Source organism: Nerophis ophidion, linkage group LG04 (genome assembly GCF_033978795.1).
Source record: "Nerophis ophidion isolate RoL-2023_Sa linkage group LG04, RoL_Noph_v1.0, whole genome shotgun sequence".
Lineage (NCBI taxonomy): Eukaryota > Metazoa > Chordata > Actinopteri > Syngnathiformes > Syngnathidae > Nerophis > Nerophis ophidion.
In genome coordinates this window covers 11415302-11428618 of record NC_084614.1, presented here as the reverse complement: position 1 = coordinate 11428618, position 13317 = coordinate 11415302, and the positions used below count along the sequence as shown (strand labels likewise).

The window sequence follows — 13317 nt, the reverse complement described above, 5'->3', positions numbered from 1 at the left end:
TTGCCGCCAATGTTTTTCTTGTAAAGTGTATGGAAGCTGGATGAATTAGATGCCAAAAACCAACCACTTTCATGTGGTATTGAAGAGGACAACTTTTTTTCTCCTCCATTTGAAAATGTGGGCGTTATCATTACTGTCTGATTCCAATCAAGGCAAGTCATCAGAATCAGGTAATACACCAACTTATATTCTTGTCTTCGTGAAAGAAAGACATCTATATGTGTTACACATGCTTGTATTATCATTAAACACATTTAACTTGTTTACAAAAATGTCTTTCATAAATAAATATAAATGATATGTATAAATGAGGTAGATCCCCTAGAGTTGGTCAATTGAAAAGTAGCTCACCTGCAGAAAAAGTGTGGGCACCCCTGATCTAGCCGATACAGGGACAAGCGGTAGAAAATGAATGGATGGATGTTCATACTACACACTAATTGAAGAGTAGTTGTGTGAACTCCATCCATCCATTTTTCTACCGCTTATTCCCTTTGGGGTCGCTGGTGCCTATCTCAGCTTCAATCCTGCGGAAGGCGTGTACACCCTGGACAAGTCGCCACCTCATCGCAGGGTTGTGTGAACTCCACGTGAATCCCATCTTGTCACGGGCTGACTCAGGGTTGAGCCTGGCCATCACTAAATGTCACAGCTGATAGATCCCAGCATACTTCACACTGCTCCAGGTGTTGTGCTAGTCAAGAGCGACGTGATGGGGAAAAAAAAACCTGATAAAAAAGTTCCTGACCTGTGCAGCTGAGAAATGTCACTGAAAATAGAATCTGATGAGCCCGAGAATGACAAACAATGTGGTGGAGATATTTGACATTTGAGCCCTGCAGAGAAAAAAAAAAGAAAAACTATGAAAGCTTCAAATTAACTAAAACCAGCTGACTATTGAGTTTTGATGTGCAGAACTCAGAATGATTCTTATATTATGAAATATAATTATTAGAATAGTTCCTTGTTAGTTGTCCTTGCAATATTACCCACACGCCACAAGAGGGCGACCTCTTGTATTTAATGATACAGCTCACACTCACGCTCACAAAACAAGACGGATTATAAATTGTACTTTTTAATGGAAACTAAACTTATGACACTGAAACTTTATTCGAGAACATTTCTTGGAATTGCAGGTTTTTCATGCTTAAAAAAAATGGTTCAGCTCAAAATTAAACAATGGGGACATATTAAATGTCATTTTGAAAGAAAAAAATGCAGTTGTATTTTTAGAGGGCATTATTGTAATTCTAAACCTTTCTGAGAAAAACCTCACCCTTTTAAGTACATCAAAAACAAAACACATGATGCTGTGGATTTACAATATTCCCAATTATTCCAAGAGAACTCACGCTGTTGCTACAGTTTGTACTGAGCAGACTCAAACTAAAGGTGAAAAGCAAAACCAAAACACATTTTGAATCATTTATTCCTTTTCATTCCATCCTACTTGTGCATCTATGGATAAGTTAGTTCACATCTTGAAAATAAACACATTTTTAACATGTTAAAATACGAATTTGTTAAAACTAGGTCAACTGAATTATGTGCTACTTTAGACATATGGAACGTGCAACGTCCCTTCCCGACTGATTTTGGCTTTGCTGGGGCTTTAACCCCAACACAAGCCAGTGATGCTTTTTTTTTTTTTTACTTGTCTTTAACGCTAGAAAACATGTAAAACACTCATTGCTTTCAGCTGCGCTCATATCGCTCAGAAGAAAATGAGCTTGAGAAAATAAAGAGAAAAGAAAATGGCACGGATACATAGTGGAAGCAGTTTGAAACAATCAAAATTGCTGTAAAAGTAGTTTTCTTTTCACACAGGCACCTGAACAGGAACACAACAAGGGAGAGGGCTATGAAATATGGGAACTTGCATATTAGAATAATTGGGACGACTCACTATGCCCTAAAAAGTTTTAAGTAAAAAGGCTAACGTCTCTGGCGATGTGGACGCCTGCGTCAGCATCCTTGAGGTGATTGCACATCGAGACAAGTGGAGGACTTTACTCCACATGATCAAGCCTGACTTTTCAGCTCGCACGCACACGAACCTGTTTTTTGGTTTGCAGGCAGCACTGCTAATAGATGTACTCTTTATATGCATATTCTACTTAAGTGCTTGGAAAAGTAGGATAAGCAACTGTAGCCCCTATCCTTTTTTCAATACAAAAACACAAGGGACTCGTAAGACAGTACCTTACTGGTTTGAACACCCTGTTTTTGCTCTTCGAAGCCTAAAAGATGCCCAGAGATAACCCTTTCATCCGTTTACTAAGAGTGGGAACATGATTGTGTCACTTTATATGTCAAATTCCCTGCACATGCACACAAACCTTCTCATACACAAGACAATTGTTCCAAGAGCATTCCAACGCTCAACAGAACCCAAAACAAAGCATTATGAATGAGAAGCCGACAGATTAGACACTTAAGTTAAATGTCAAGATGACTTGTACAAAATAGGGGAGGGGGGCTGCGCAGCAAGGCCTAATCAGGCCACAGCAGCAAGAAGGGTGCTTGAGCGCAGAGAACCAGATTGGTGCGACCTCCACTTGTGGAGAAAAAAAATCAAGAATACATCATGACGTGAAGGAGCAGGCTAGCTTCTAGGAAAACACTACATGGAACATGCATGCTTAAAAGGAGGAAATGCGTTGCTAAATAGAGCTTGCATGATTAAAGACCACATCTTGCACACTGTGATGGCTTTAAAAACTAATATTTGGGGTTTTGTCAAATCATCTAAGATGCTCAGACTCCAATTAGAGGAAATCAAGAGGTCTTTTGGCCAAAAAAGGAACAATTACCATGGCTTTATCAACATTACCTGAGTTACATGTAATAATTTTTGTTCTGGGAAGTAACAGCACACAGCCATTCTTTCTAAGAGGATTTGATGTTAATAGATCTCTACACATTAGGAGAAAAGCAATTATTTTACATAAAGTGCTAACATGTTGACCAAATCATTGCTTCTCAGAGGAAGCGAACCTTTGTTGTCGTGACATAATCAATACTGATTGGAGGTGACAATTTGGGCTTCCTAGGCTTAATTAAGATCAGCTTCCAAACTGAATACACCGTCTTAGATTGCTCACGTGACAGCGAGAAAATGTTAGCTCCGGTCAGACGTTTCAACACATCTGGACAAAAGATGTTGTTGCAACCGCTGTAGTGCCACCATTAGCGGCGACTTTGTTCGTTTTTGCCAGTTAACATGCAGGAAAGGAGTAGATTTGAAAAGTTGCCGAATGCGACACTTATTTGACAAGACGAAATTCAAACTTTTCCCCATGGACGCAAACACAAATAAAAACAGCGATGCAACGATCAATCCCAAACATGTGATACAGAAACAGCATAAACGAAAAGTGAGATGATACCACCTGCAACACACCTGTAAGGGCTAGCAATGTGCATTGCAGTGAAGACACACTTACACGTACGACAGGGTTCTGATTTGCCCTGTAGGTTTTAAGACAAGATTCTGGCCTCCAAGATAAACAAATAGTTGGACATAATTGAACAATTTGAAGGCATTAATTTCTGTTTTTGCCGTTTTGTTGGCTGTGAATTCAAGCCGTGCGTACGTTCGAGTATATTTGCAAGCGTGAGAGAAGATGCAGTCTGACTGATGCTTGCCAAATCTGAACGGGATGAAGGCTAAGGAGGTGCGGCCAACAACACCTTGTCATGTGAGTGTTATTCAGCCTATAAGGTCAGACGGTCCGGGCAATTGTGTTGAAGAGGCACCGATCAAACTCCTTTATCGTTTGTCCCGAGCATCGGCTTGTTTGTCCGACATCCTCCAAAAAGCCGATGGCTTCCAAGCTGTAACTAACAAGTGTTTTCACAGTTGTCCACTTTCTTCCACGCCAACAAGTTTGAGGATCTCCAAGGAAGATAACCACAGCACCCAGAAGAGACGTAGCCAAGTACAGTCGACGTCTACTTCATTGATCAGGTCCATCCTTGGTCTCATCATAAACCACTACTCTGTGGGGATCTGGAGGACCACAAGAAGACAGGAAGCACCGGCTGGGTTTATTGTTCATCTCAAGTGGTCAACAGTCATGATTTAGTTACGGCCATCTCTAGCGGACCTTTAACAAATATTAGAATTTTATTTATCAATAAGATCACAACATAATTATAAAGTACACTTTCATAAGGAACAGGTCTATACTTTGTTGTTTCATGAAAAAACAGTCTGAGATTACAATGTTCACTCGCAACTTTGTGGCAGACTTACTACAGTTTCGGTGCATGGTGGATTTGAAAGTATTGTAGAGTAAATTGAGAAAGGTACCCAACTAAGTTTCATGTTAAAATTGAGTTTTACAGTGGAGGAAGTGTTCTGTGAGCATAAAGTGTTTAGAGTGTGTGAGCCTATAAATCAAAGTGTATTTATATAGCCCTTAAAGCTGTGTGAAACAAAAAATAAGGATTAATGTAGGGATGTGCCGATTGATCAACCACCGATCAATATCGGCTGATTTTTTAAAAAAAGTTTATGATCGCCATTGCCGAGTGATGCATTTTAATGCTGCTCACCTCTTGCTGACACTATTTTTAGTCCACTGGCTGACAGGTTAGCAGCTAAAAAGGTACCTTATGGGCAGCTTCCCTAAGTTAATAATCACCACCACAATGGAAAATAAACTGCATTTCTTCTTAGTATCTTGATGGGGTCATATGATTTTTTTCCTACATTTAAATCACTTTGTTGTTGTCTACATAGCATGTAATGGTGGATATTTGGTCAAAATGTTGCCTGAATTACAGTGGGGCAAAAAAGCATTTAGTCAGTCACCGATTGTGCAAGTTCTCCCACTTAAAATGATGACAGAGGTCTGTAATTTTCATCATAGGTACACTAAAAACTGTGAGAGACAGAATGTAAAAAAAAAAAAATCCAGGAATTCACATTGTAGGAATTTTCCAATAATTTATTTGTAAATTATGGTGGAAAATAAGTATTTGGTCACTTCAAACAAGGAAAATCTCTGGCTCTCACAGACTTGTAACTTCTTCTTTAAGAAGCGCTTCTGTCCTCCACTCGTTACCTGTATTAATGGAACCTGTTTGAACTTGTTATCTGTATAAAAGACACCTGTCCACAGCCTCAAACAGTCAGACTCCAAACTCCACTATGGCCATGACCAAAGAGCTGTCAAAGGACACCAGGAAAAGAATGGTAGACCTGCACCTGACTGGGAAGAGTGAATCTACAATAGGCAAGCAGCTTGGTGTGGAAAAAATCAACTGTGGGAGCAATTATCAGAAAATGGAAGACATACAAGACCACTGATAATCTCCCTCGATCTGGGGCTCCATGCAAGATCTCATCCCGTGGGGTCAAAATTATCATGAGAACGGTGAGCAAAAATCCCAGAACCACAAGGGGGCATCAGGTGAATGACCTGCAGAGAGCTGGGACCAAAGTAACAAAGGTTACCATCAGTAACACATTACCCCGACAGGGAATCAAATCCTGCAGTGCCAGACGTGCCCCCCTGCTTAAGCCAGTGCCTGTCCAGGCCTGTCCGACGTTTGCCAGAGAGCAAATGGATGATACAGCTGAGGATTGGGAGAATGTCATGTGGTCAGATAAAACCAAAATAGAACTTTTTGGTATACTCTCAACTTGTCGTGTTTGGAGGAAGAAGAATACTGAGTTGCATCCCAAGAACACCATACCTACTGTGAAGCATGGGGGTGGAAACATCATGCTTTGGGGCTGTTTTTCTGCTAAGGGGACAGCACAACTGATCCGTGTTAAGGAGAGAATGAATGGGGCCATGTATCGCGAGATTTTGAGCCAAAACCTCCTTCCATCACTGAGAGCTTTGAAGATAAAACGTGGCTGGGTCTTCCAGCATAACAATGATCCCAAGCACAAAGCCCGGGCAACGAAGGAGTGGCTCTGTAAGAAGCATTTGAAAGTCCTGGAGTGGCCTAATCAGTCTCCAGACCTCAACCCCATAGAAAATCTGTGGAGGGAGTTGAATGTCCGTGTTGTTCGGCGACAGCCCCAAAACATCACTGCTCTTGAGAAGATCTGCATAGAGGAATGGGCCAAAATACCAGCTACTGTGTGTGCAAATCTGGTAAAGACCTTTAGCAATCGTTTGACCTCTGTTATTGCCAACAAAGGTTATATTATAAAATATTGAGTTGAATTTTTGTTTTTGACCAAATATTTATCTTCCACCATAATTTACAAATAAATTCTTTAAAATTCCTACAAAGTGAATTCCTGGATTTTCTTTTCACACTTAGTCTCTCACAGTTGAAGTGTACCTATGATGAAAATTACAGACCTCTGTCATCATTTTAAGTGGGAGAACTTGCACAATCGGTGGCTGACTAAATACTTTTTTGCCTCACTGTATGTTTTATAGCCCATCTTCAAGCCGCTTTCTGACCATCTCCTCAGGATGCATCATTTTGTGAGAGGTCTTATTTACGTGGCTCCGCATTTATGCAGCTCCAATTCGAATGAGTCTTCTCCCCATCATGTTTGTAGTAGTTTTTAGCGCTTCCATAGCAAATCTACTTTAATATGTAAGAACTATACGCTACTTTGTATTAGAAATGGCAACAGGATGCATGTACGAGCCAGTCTGCTCCACAACAAGACGATAGTGAAAAATAAGGAACCTATTGACTACAATGTCAGACTTGCGCAAAGCTCTTTGGGTCATTTATTCCATATATGGATGATCAGCTGACGTCAATGGGAAAAAAGGCCCTAAATGGGAAAATTCCAGACAGCCCCTTTCCCATAAGTACGGAGGAAGGCAAGATTGTTTTAAAAATATATCTGCAATGCCTGTAAGGTTTAAATTCAAATTTCTGAATCTTATGCAGATCCCAAATACACAACAGCAGGTAGCAATAGGTAATAAAAGTTGGTTTTGCATTATAGGACCCCTTTAAGTATCGTTAACAAGTACCATTTTCTCTAGAGAATAAAGCCAAACATATTACACACCGAGAGCAAGCCAGGAGCAGGCAGACTAAAAGCACGCTAAGCTATCTTGAAACAACACATTAAATACGTGCTTAGTAAAGTTTAAGAAGCACATACAAAGAACATTAGAGCAGAAAAGTAGTTACTAACAGGGATTTAACAAGTATATTATCAAGAGCCTAGAGAGAATAGTAAAGCACCTGTTGGTGTGTCAGAATTTTCACGCTCTGTACACGACATGTAATAAGTTTAAAGTTAAAGAACCACTGATAATCACATACACACTAGATGTGGTTAAATTACCCTCTGCATTTGACCCATCCCCTTGTTAGGAGGGAGGATCCATATATAAATTGGTAGTGTTGATACCAAGGGTAGTATTGATATCTGATTGATACTAGAGAAACCAGGTGAATATTTCAAAACTATTCATTGGACACAGGACTTTAAAGGTCAAAAACAAATAATTTAAATTACTAGATAGTAGGTTTGCTACTGTTTAGTTATTGACTTTGTTTTGCACAATAAATTGTACGTAATAACAGAGTAAAAACTAGTTTAAATATTGTGTTGATAATGTACAGTTTAATACATGTGGTCGGTATCGGTCAATCTCACTCATGGATGATCAGTATTAGAATTAGTAGCATATATTACTCATACTCATGAGTATTATTAGCATATAATACTCATATAGTACTCATACTATTTATTTTATGTTTTAAACATAAAATAAATAGCATGCCTACTTTGGCAGAAAGTTCACCTACTACAAGGGGTTCTGGAACATATTTGACATGATCAGACATTAAATATTTTTTTCGACATTTAACCTTGTGGTGTACATAACATGTTATAATTGGTGAAAATTTTGCACGGATGTTTTACAGACCATTTTGAGTCGCTTTCTGACCGTCTCATTGTGACGCGCCAATTTGTGGCCTGTCCTTTTTATGTGCCTCCACTTTGACAGCATCTTTTCTCACCACTCACTTTGCTGTAGTCTTTAGCACGGATATAAGTATTACAAATGGCAACAGTGGAGGATGGACGCACAACCTAGTCTGCCCCAAGACAAAATGATAGAGAAAAAAATAGCTCGTTGGACTACAATGGCAGACGCGTGCAAGGCACTCTAGGTACATTTTCAAGAGATATGGATTTTTCCCAATTTTGAGGTGACCAATTCTGCACATTTCCAACAGCTTGTTTGGCTGAAGTAGGAAGGAAGGAAATAATATTTTATAAATATCTCCGCAAAGCCTTCACGGTTTAATTTCAAATTTTTGGGACTTATGCAGATCACGAATACAAGCAAGTACCAGTAGGTAATAAAAGTTGGTTTTGCATAAAATTTCCCTTTTAAAAAAGATTTTTTTCATATATGACTTTTGTCAATTTCAAACATAATACTTTTAATATTTAAAGTCACAAATTCAACTCACGTTGTTTTTGCAAGCTGAAGACATATTCCATTTCTGTTGAGGAAAAGAAAAACAGTGAGTCTGCTGCATTATGAGGCATGAAGCATATTAATGCATATATTATTAGTTCGATTAAGTATAAACACATCTTTTGAAACCTGACAAGTGTTTTGAGGAGATTAAACATGGCTAATTTCACCTCAAACCACTGTTTTACGATTATACAACTAATTTGAGGCTTGAATAGAGTGGAGGGACATTACCTTTAGTGTGGTAAGTGACAGCAGCTTTGAGGTTGAAGAACCCCCAGCTACGCTGTCTGCTGACATCCTTAGACAGGGCCTGTTCTCTAGAGCCGAACAACACTGTGGTTATCTGGCCTTTAGAACCATTGTCCTTACTGGGGGCACACACAGCAGAACCTGAACTCTTAGCATCAACAGTCTTTTCTCCGTCACATGGCCGCAGCGTGTTCACCTTTTCACCCGAGACGCAGAGGGGAGGAGAACAAGCGGCAGACATATTGCATGAGGTGAAAGTTCTTTTCTCTGCGTCTGGAGCCAAAGTGCCAGGCTCCAGGAAGCAAGGGCTGGGCTCAAAACCAGGCTGGCCAGCGTTGGCCTCAGCAGCCCGACACTCGCTTTGAGGTCCGACCACAGTGGTGTTGTCCTCGGCGGGCACTGACCCGCTTCCCCCTTCTGGCCCCATGTTGGGATCGTTAATAAAGGAAAGCCCCCACTGATTCTGGAAGATTTCTCCCAAGGCTTTCTGATTTGTCTGAGCAGCCGGTGGGTTGAGGTGACGAGCGCTAGGGAGCATGGGTTGCATATTTAAAGGTAAAATAAAGAGAGAACACTTTTTCAGTTCACACGTGTCTCCCTGGGACGTGGGACTACTTGTAGAGCTGCAGTTACTTTCCAAAGGAGATGCTACATTTTCACCACTTGCCGTAGCAGGAATATTACTAGCAGCAGGAGCAAAGAATGTACCCACTGATGGGCAGATGTTTCCACTAGCAGAAACGGGACCGTTGGTAAAGCTAGCTGATGTGATGGTTTTCATAGCGGACATTGGGACTTGTGACAGTCTCACAGGCGGAGGCAGTGCTTCTGCTTCGCTTTGAGCTACTTTGTTGAGGTTCTCTTTGACTTTACTTGCATAACTGATCTTGGGAACAATTTTAGCACTGCTATTGTCCACGGGAAACACCGGAGGGGGCTTGAACAAAGTCCACGAGTCCTCTTTTAAAGGTGAGGAAGCCTTGGTTTTGTGCCGCTCTTCTGTTTTTTTACCCACTGCTTTCCCATCAGAGTTTTTTCTTAGTTCCCCCACTGAGGCCTCAATGGCTGCAGACCGTCTCAGAGCTGACGCAGTCTGTGTGACTTTCAAACCATCAAGTCGAGAAGTCCCTCCCTTCTCAGTTGCGTCACTATTAAAAGCCGTGGGCTCCTGTGCAGTGTCACCCCGCTGCATGGTAATGTATTTTTCGCTGATCACATCGTCCGTGTTCTTCATGTTATTACATCTGGTCTTGCGTTTCTTTGGAGTTGTATATCCACCTTCCGAGCCGCTGCCATCATTGTCCTTGCTTGAGTAGCCATTTATAATGACACCGCAATGAGCGACACCATTTTGAAGCAACACAGAGTCTTTCTGATCGCCGTGATGATTCAAGTCCACTGACTTCTTGTAATTTTGAAGGTCCATAGTCTTTTTATAGTCCAGTCCTTTACTGCTTGATTTTGGAACTGATGTGTACAGCTTCTGCGTTGATTTTTGCTTCACATTTGAATGACTTGTGTGCCTGCTTCCATTGCTGTTTGGAGGATGCGGCATACCAGCAGAATCCGGCATACTCTTCTCCACCTCCTCAGCGACACTTATTTTTTTGCTGCCTGGAAGGGAGAAACAGTTAAAACAGCAGCTTACACAAACGTGAACAGATGACTGCAAACGGCTGAAGGACGTTACAAGTTATTGCCGTGTCGTTTAAGAAACGACCCTTCGTCTGGAGGTTTATGACAAGGTATTTATATTGCAGGGATGAGAAATGCCGCACCCTGAGGTCACAACATGATTACGAGTTAACTGTCGTCAAACTGAACTAGACTGCCTCCTCTAAACGGGTCATGGCAGGAATTTAACCCCAGTCATTTTTACCTGACACTACATAACAAGGTGAATAAAAACGTATGGAAGTATCTGCAAGAAACATTGATTTATGCCCAGCAAAATGAAAGCTAACAAAGAGTATTTTAGCAAATCAACTTTGTCTGGCAACTGCAGCTGAAGTACACAAACACTATTGCTGGTTATCTTGGTTTTGGCAAGAGATCAACTTGACGCTATAGCTGGTTTAAACATGAAGTGTCGCCCAAATATACATGTGGATGAGCTGTGTGTGTTACATTATACAGACGTGATGTGCAAAATGCATTTATGGTGAGAATACATTTTTACAGAAAAACAATTAATACAACTGTACTATTTAAGGCCGTTGTTTCCTGATGTAAAGCTATAAATGACAATTAAACCAAGCTGATAACCATAAAAGGTGTGAGCGTTGAACTGCTGTGACAACGTGGGACTTCCAATTCAAAGTCCACTGTTAATTCACAGCCTCGCCAGACTAAAGCAGTGTTTACATCTTTGATAGTCTTTGGTGACGTCTTGCTTTGCTTTCAAACTGGCATTGTGCTTTAATCATACGCGTCAAATTGATTGCGTGGTTTATGTCGCGAAGAGAACATGCAACAGGCCTGTCAAAGCTGCCCGGCATTAGCTGGCGAGCTAGCTTGGCTTAGATGTAACTTACCCAACAGCACAAACCTTCATACAACATGTTTGATCACATAAACGTCACGGGAAACGCACGTCATTGTAGAAATATGAAAAAAAAAACTTATCTAAGCGGCTAAGTGTAGCATTAGCCTTCAGTTATGCTCTAACATGGCCGACAGGAAATCCCAGCCCAGAACATTCCAGCAAAGCCGGCTGCGTCCCCTGAACGGGACACAAGTGTGTCGAAGGAGCATTTATGTGGCCGTGGCTCAAACTTTATCACAATGCGTTCATAGTTTGCGGCGACGCCCAAGGCAAAGGAATTCCGTGGAGTAGAAAAAAGTGATGAAGGAGCCTGGCGCACAAGGTCAATTCCCGACAATCCACGTCGAAGCAGCCACAACTGTCACGCAATGTCAGCTAAGCGTGGAAGCCCGCATCAAACTGCTCAGTGTCTTCAATTAGCGTATTGTTTTTAACCGATAAGCAATTTGGGTTCAGAGCATCGCCTATATTCGACTGTAACATCCCCAAAAAACTTGAATTACACGCTAGAACATCCACCAAATCCCAAAATCACGCTGGTTAGCACGTAGCTAGCGGGGTTAGTGCTAATGCTAGCGTTAGCTGGAGAGGGGAAAAAAAGGCCAGCAAGTGTTAGCTAACTTTTCCAGAGGAGCCGACCTGTTTTCTTCGCGTTCGCTTCCTGATGCTGGCGCTGGAAGTGGCTCTGATCATGTTTTAGGCGAGCGGTCTGTCGAGGAGGGCTGGTGTCGTCTCCGCGGTGCCGATGGAGGTCCTTAGCCCGATCTCTGGGCTGTTCCTCCATTGAAGAGCAGGACTGTGGGACTTGCTGGAGCGCCGGGGAAAGTGCAGCGCAGTCCAATCACTGCTGGAGCCCAACGGAAGCTATTTGCAGACTGGAAACGTCAGCGCCCAACGTCTAAAAATGGTCACCGTTTACTATATCACACATTTAGGGTTTGTGCGGAGTTGAAAAGCACATGTTGTCAAAGGGTTTAGAAGGATCTGACACAGAATCAAACGACATTTAACAGCAAAATAAGGCGAGTAGTGATGTTATTTACAAATCTCGGGTGGGGTTGGTGTTTGACTCAAATCATATGACCGGAGGCACTGCCACGTCTCCAACACATTTTAGTGCAGGGTCCCCTTTTCTGCATGGATTATTTTTTTAAAGCCCGTAAAATATTATATTTTTAATACAATAAAAGTACTTCTTTGAAAATGAAAACAAGTCTAAGATTTACAATATTTTTAATACAAGAAAAACGCGTTTTTTAAATCCCAAAATAGCTTATTTTTAATACATAGAAAATTAAATTGAAAGCCGGTAATATCTTATAATTCTATCCATCCATCCATTATCTACCGCTTATTCCCTTTCGGGGTCGCGGGGGGCGCTGGCGCCTATCTCAGCTACAATCGGGCGGAAGGCAGGGTACACCCTGGACAAGTCGCCACCTCATCGCCACCTCATTCTAATATGTAGAAAATACATATTTTTCAAAGGCTATACTATTTTATATTTTTAATGCACAGAAAATGTATATTTTTTAAATTGCCTTGTACAAATTGCGCTGTATAAATAAACTTGCCTTACTTAGAAGCCTGAATGATATTATTTTTTGATACATCCATCCATTCACTACCGGGGTCTCGGTGGGTGCTGGAGCCTATCTCAGCTACAATCTCACATCCAAAGGCAAAACCCAGTAACTAAATTTTGGTCAAAACTGAGCTGATAATAATTTTGGAGTTCCTAGGTGATATGCTTTACATTAGTGTATGCGATATTGTAATTTGTTCCGTAAGTAAGCTGTTACGCGCAAGGCAGGACCTAGCAACTACCACATAACCGCGTAGATACAACAGAAAAACCTAGTATCTCAAGGGACCAATCGGAGCTTCTTTGTCAGTCGGCTTATTGTCTTTAATGAGACATTTGAACGAATGGGGGCCGACGGTCAACCTGATTATGTGATATTATGGCACGAGGGGATATTTGGAAGATTGGCCAGGACGTTGCAAGCACCTTCATTAAACGTATTGTTCTTGATTCTTCCCCTTGCATACTCTTTTGGGCAGATAACTGTGGAGGTCAAA

At 41.3% G+C, this 13317-nt stretch overlaps 1 protein-coding gene across 2 annotated transcripts; it reads right to left on the bottom strand.

Moving 5' to 3' along the window:
- Positions 1-1414: 1414 nt before the first annotated feature.
- On the bottom strand, positions 1415-12324 carry nufip2 (nuclear FMR1 interacting protein 2). 2 transcript variants are annotated; one of them, XM_061897055.1, is made up of 4 exons: positions 11875-12322; positions 8673-10304; positions 8431-8463; positions 1415-4015 (listed from the first exon to the last, which is right to left on the bottom strand). In XM_061897055.1, the coding sequence occupies exons 1-4, from the start codon at positions 12017-12019 to the stop codon at positions 3963-3965; spliced, it is 1863 nt and encodes a 620-aa protein (XP_061753039.1). In that variant the 5' UTR covers positions 12020-12322; the 3' UTR covers positions 1415-3962. The 2 variants fall into 2 exon arrangements, with proteins under 2 accessions (XP_061753039.1, XP_061753040.1); XM_061897056.1 differs by lacking the exon at positions 1415-4015 and adding an exon at positions 4040-5442 and having other exon boundaries at positions 11875-12324.
- Between the last annotated feature and the right edge of the window lie 993 nt (positions 12325-13317).

Excerpts from the sequence above, each read along its gene's own strand:
- nufip2 (XM_061897055.1), bottom strand. The coding sequence starts at position 12,019 with ATGGAGGAACAGCCCAGAGATCGGGCTAAGGACCTCCATCGGCACCGC. Across the intron at positions 10,305-11,874 it reads AGCGAACGCGAAGAAAACAG|GCAGCAAAAAAATAAGTGTC; the intron begins GTCGGCTCCTCT and ends TCTCCCTTCCAG. Across the intron at positions 4,016-8,430 it reads CTTCAGCTTGCAAAAACAAC|ATCCCCACAGAGTAGTGGTT; the intron begins GTGAGTTGAATT and ends GTGGTCCTCCAG.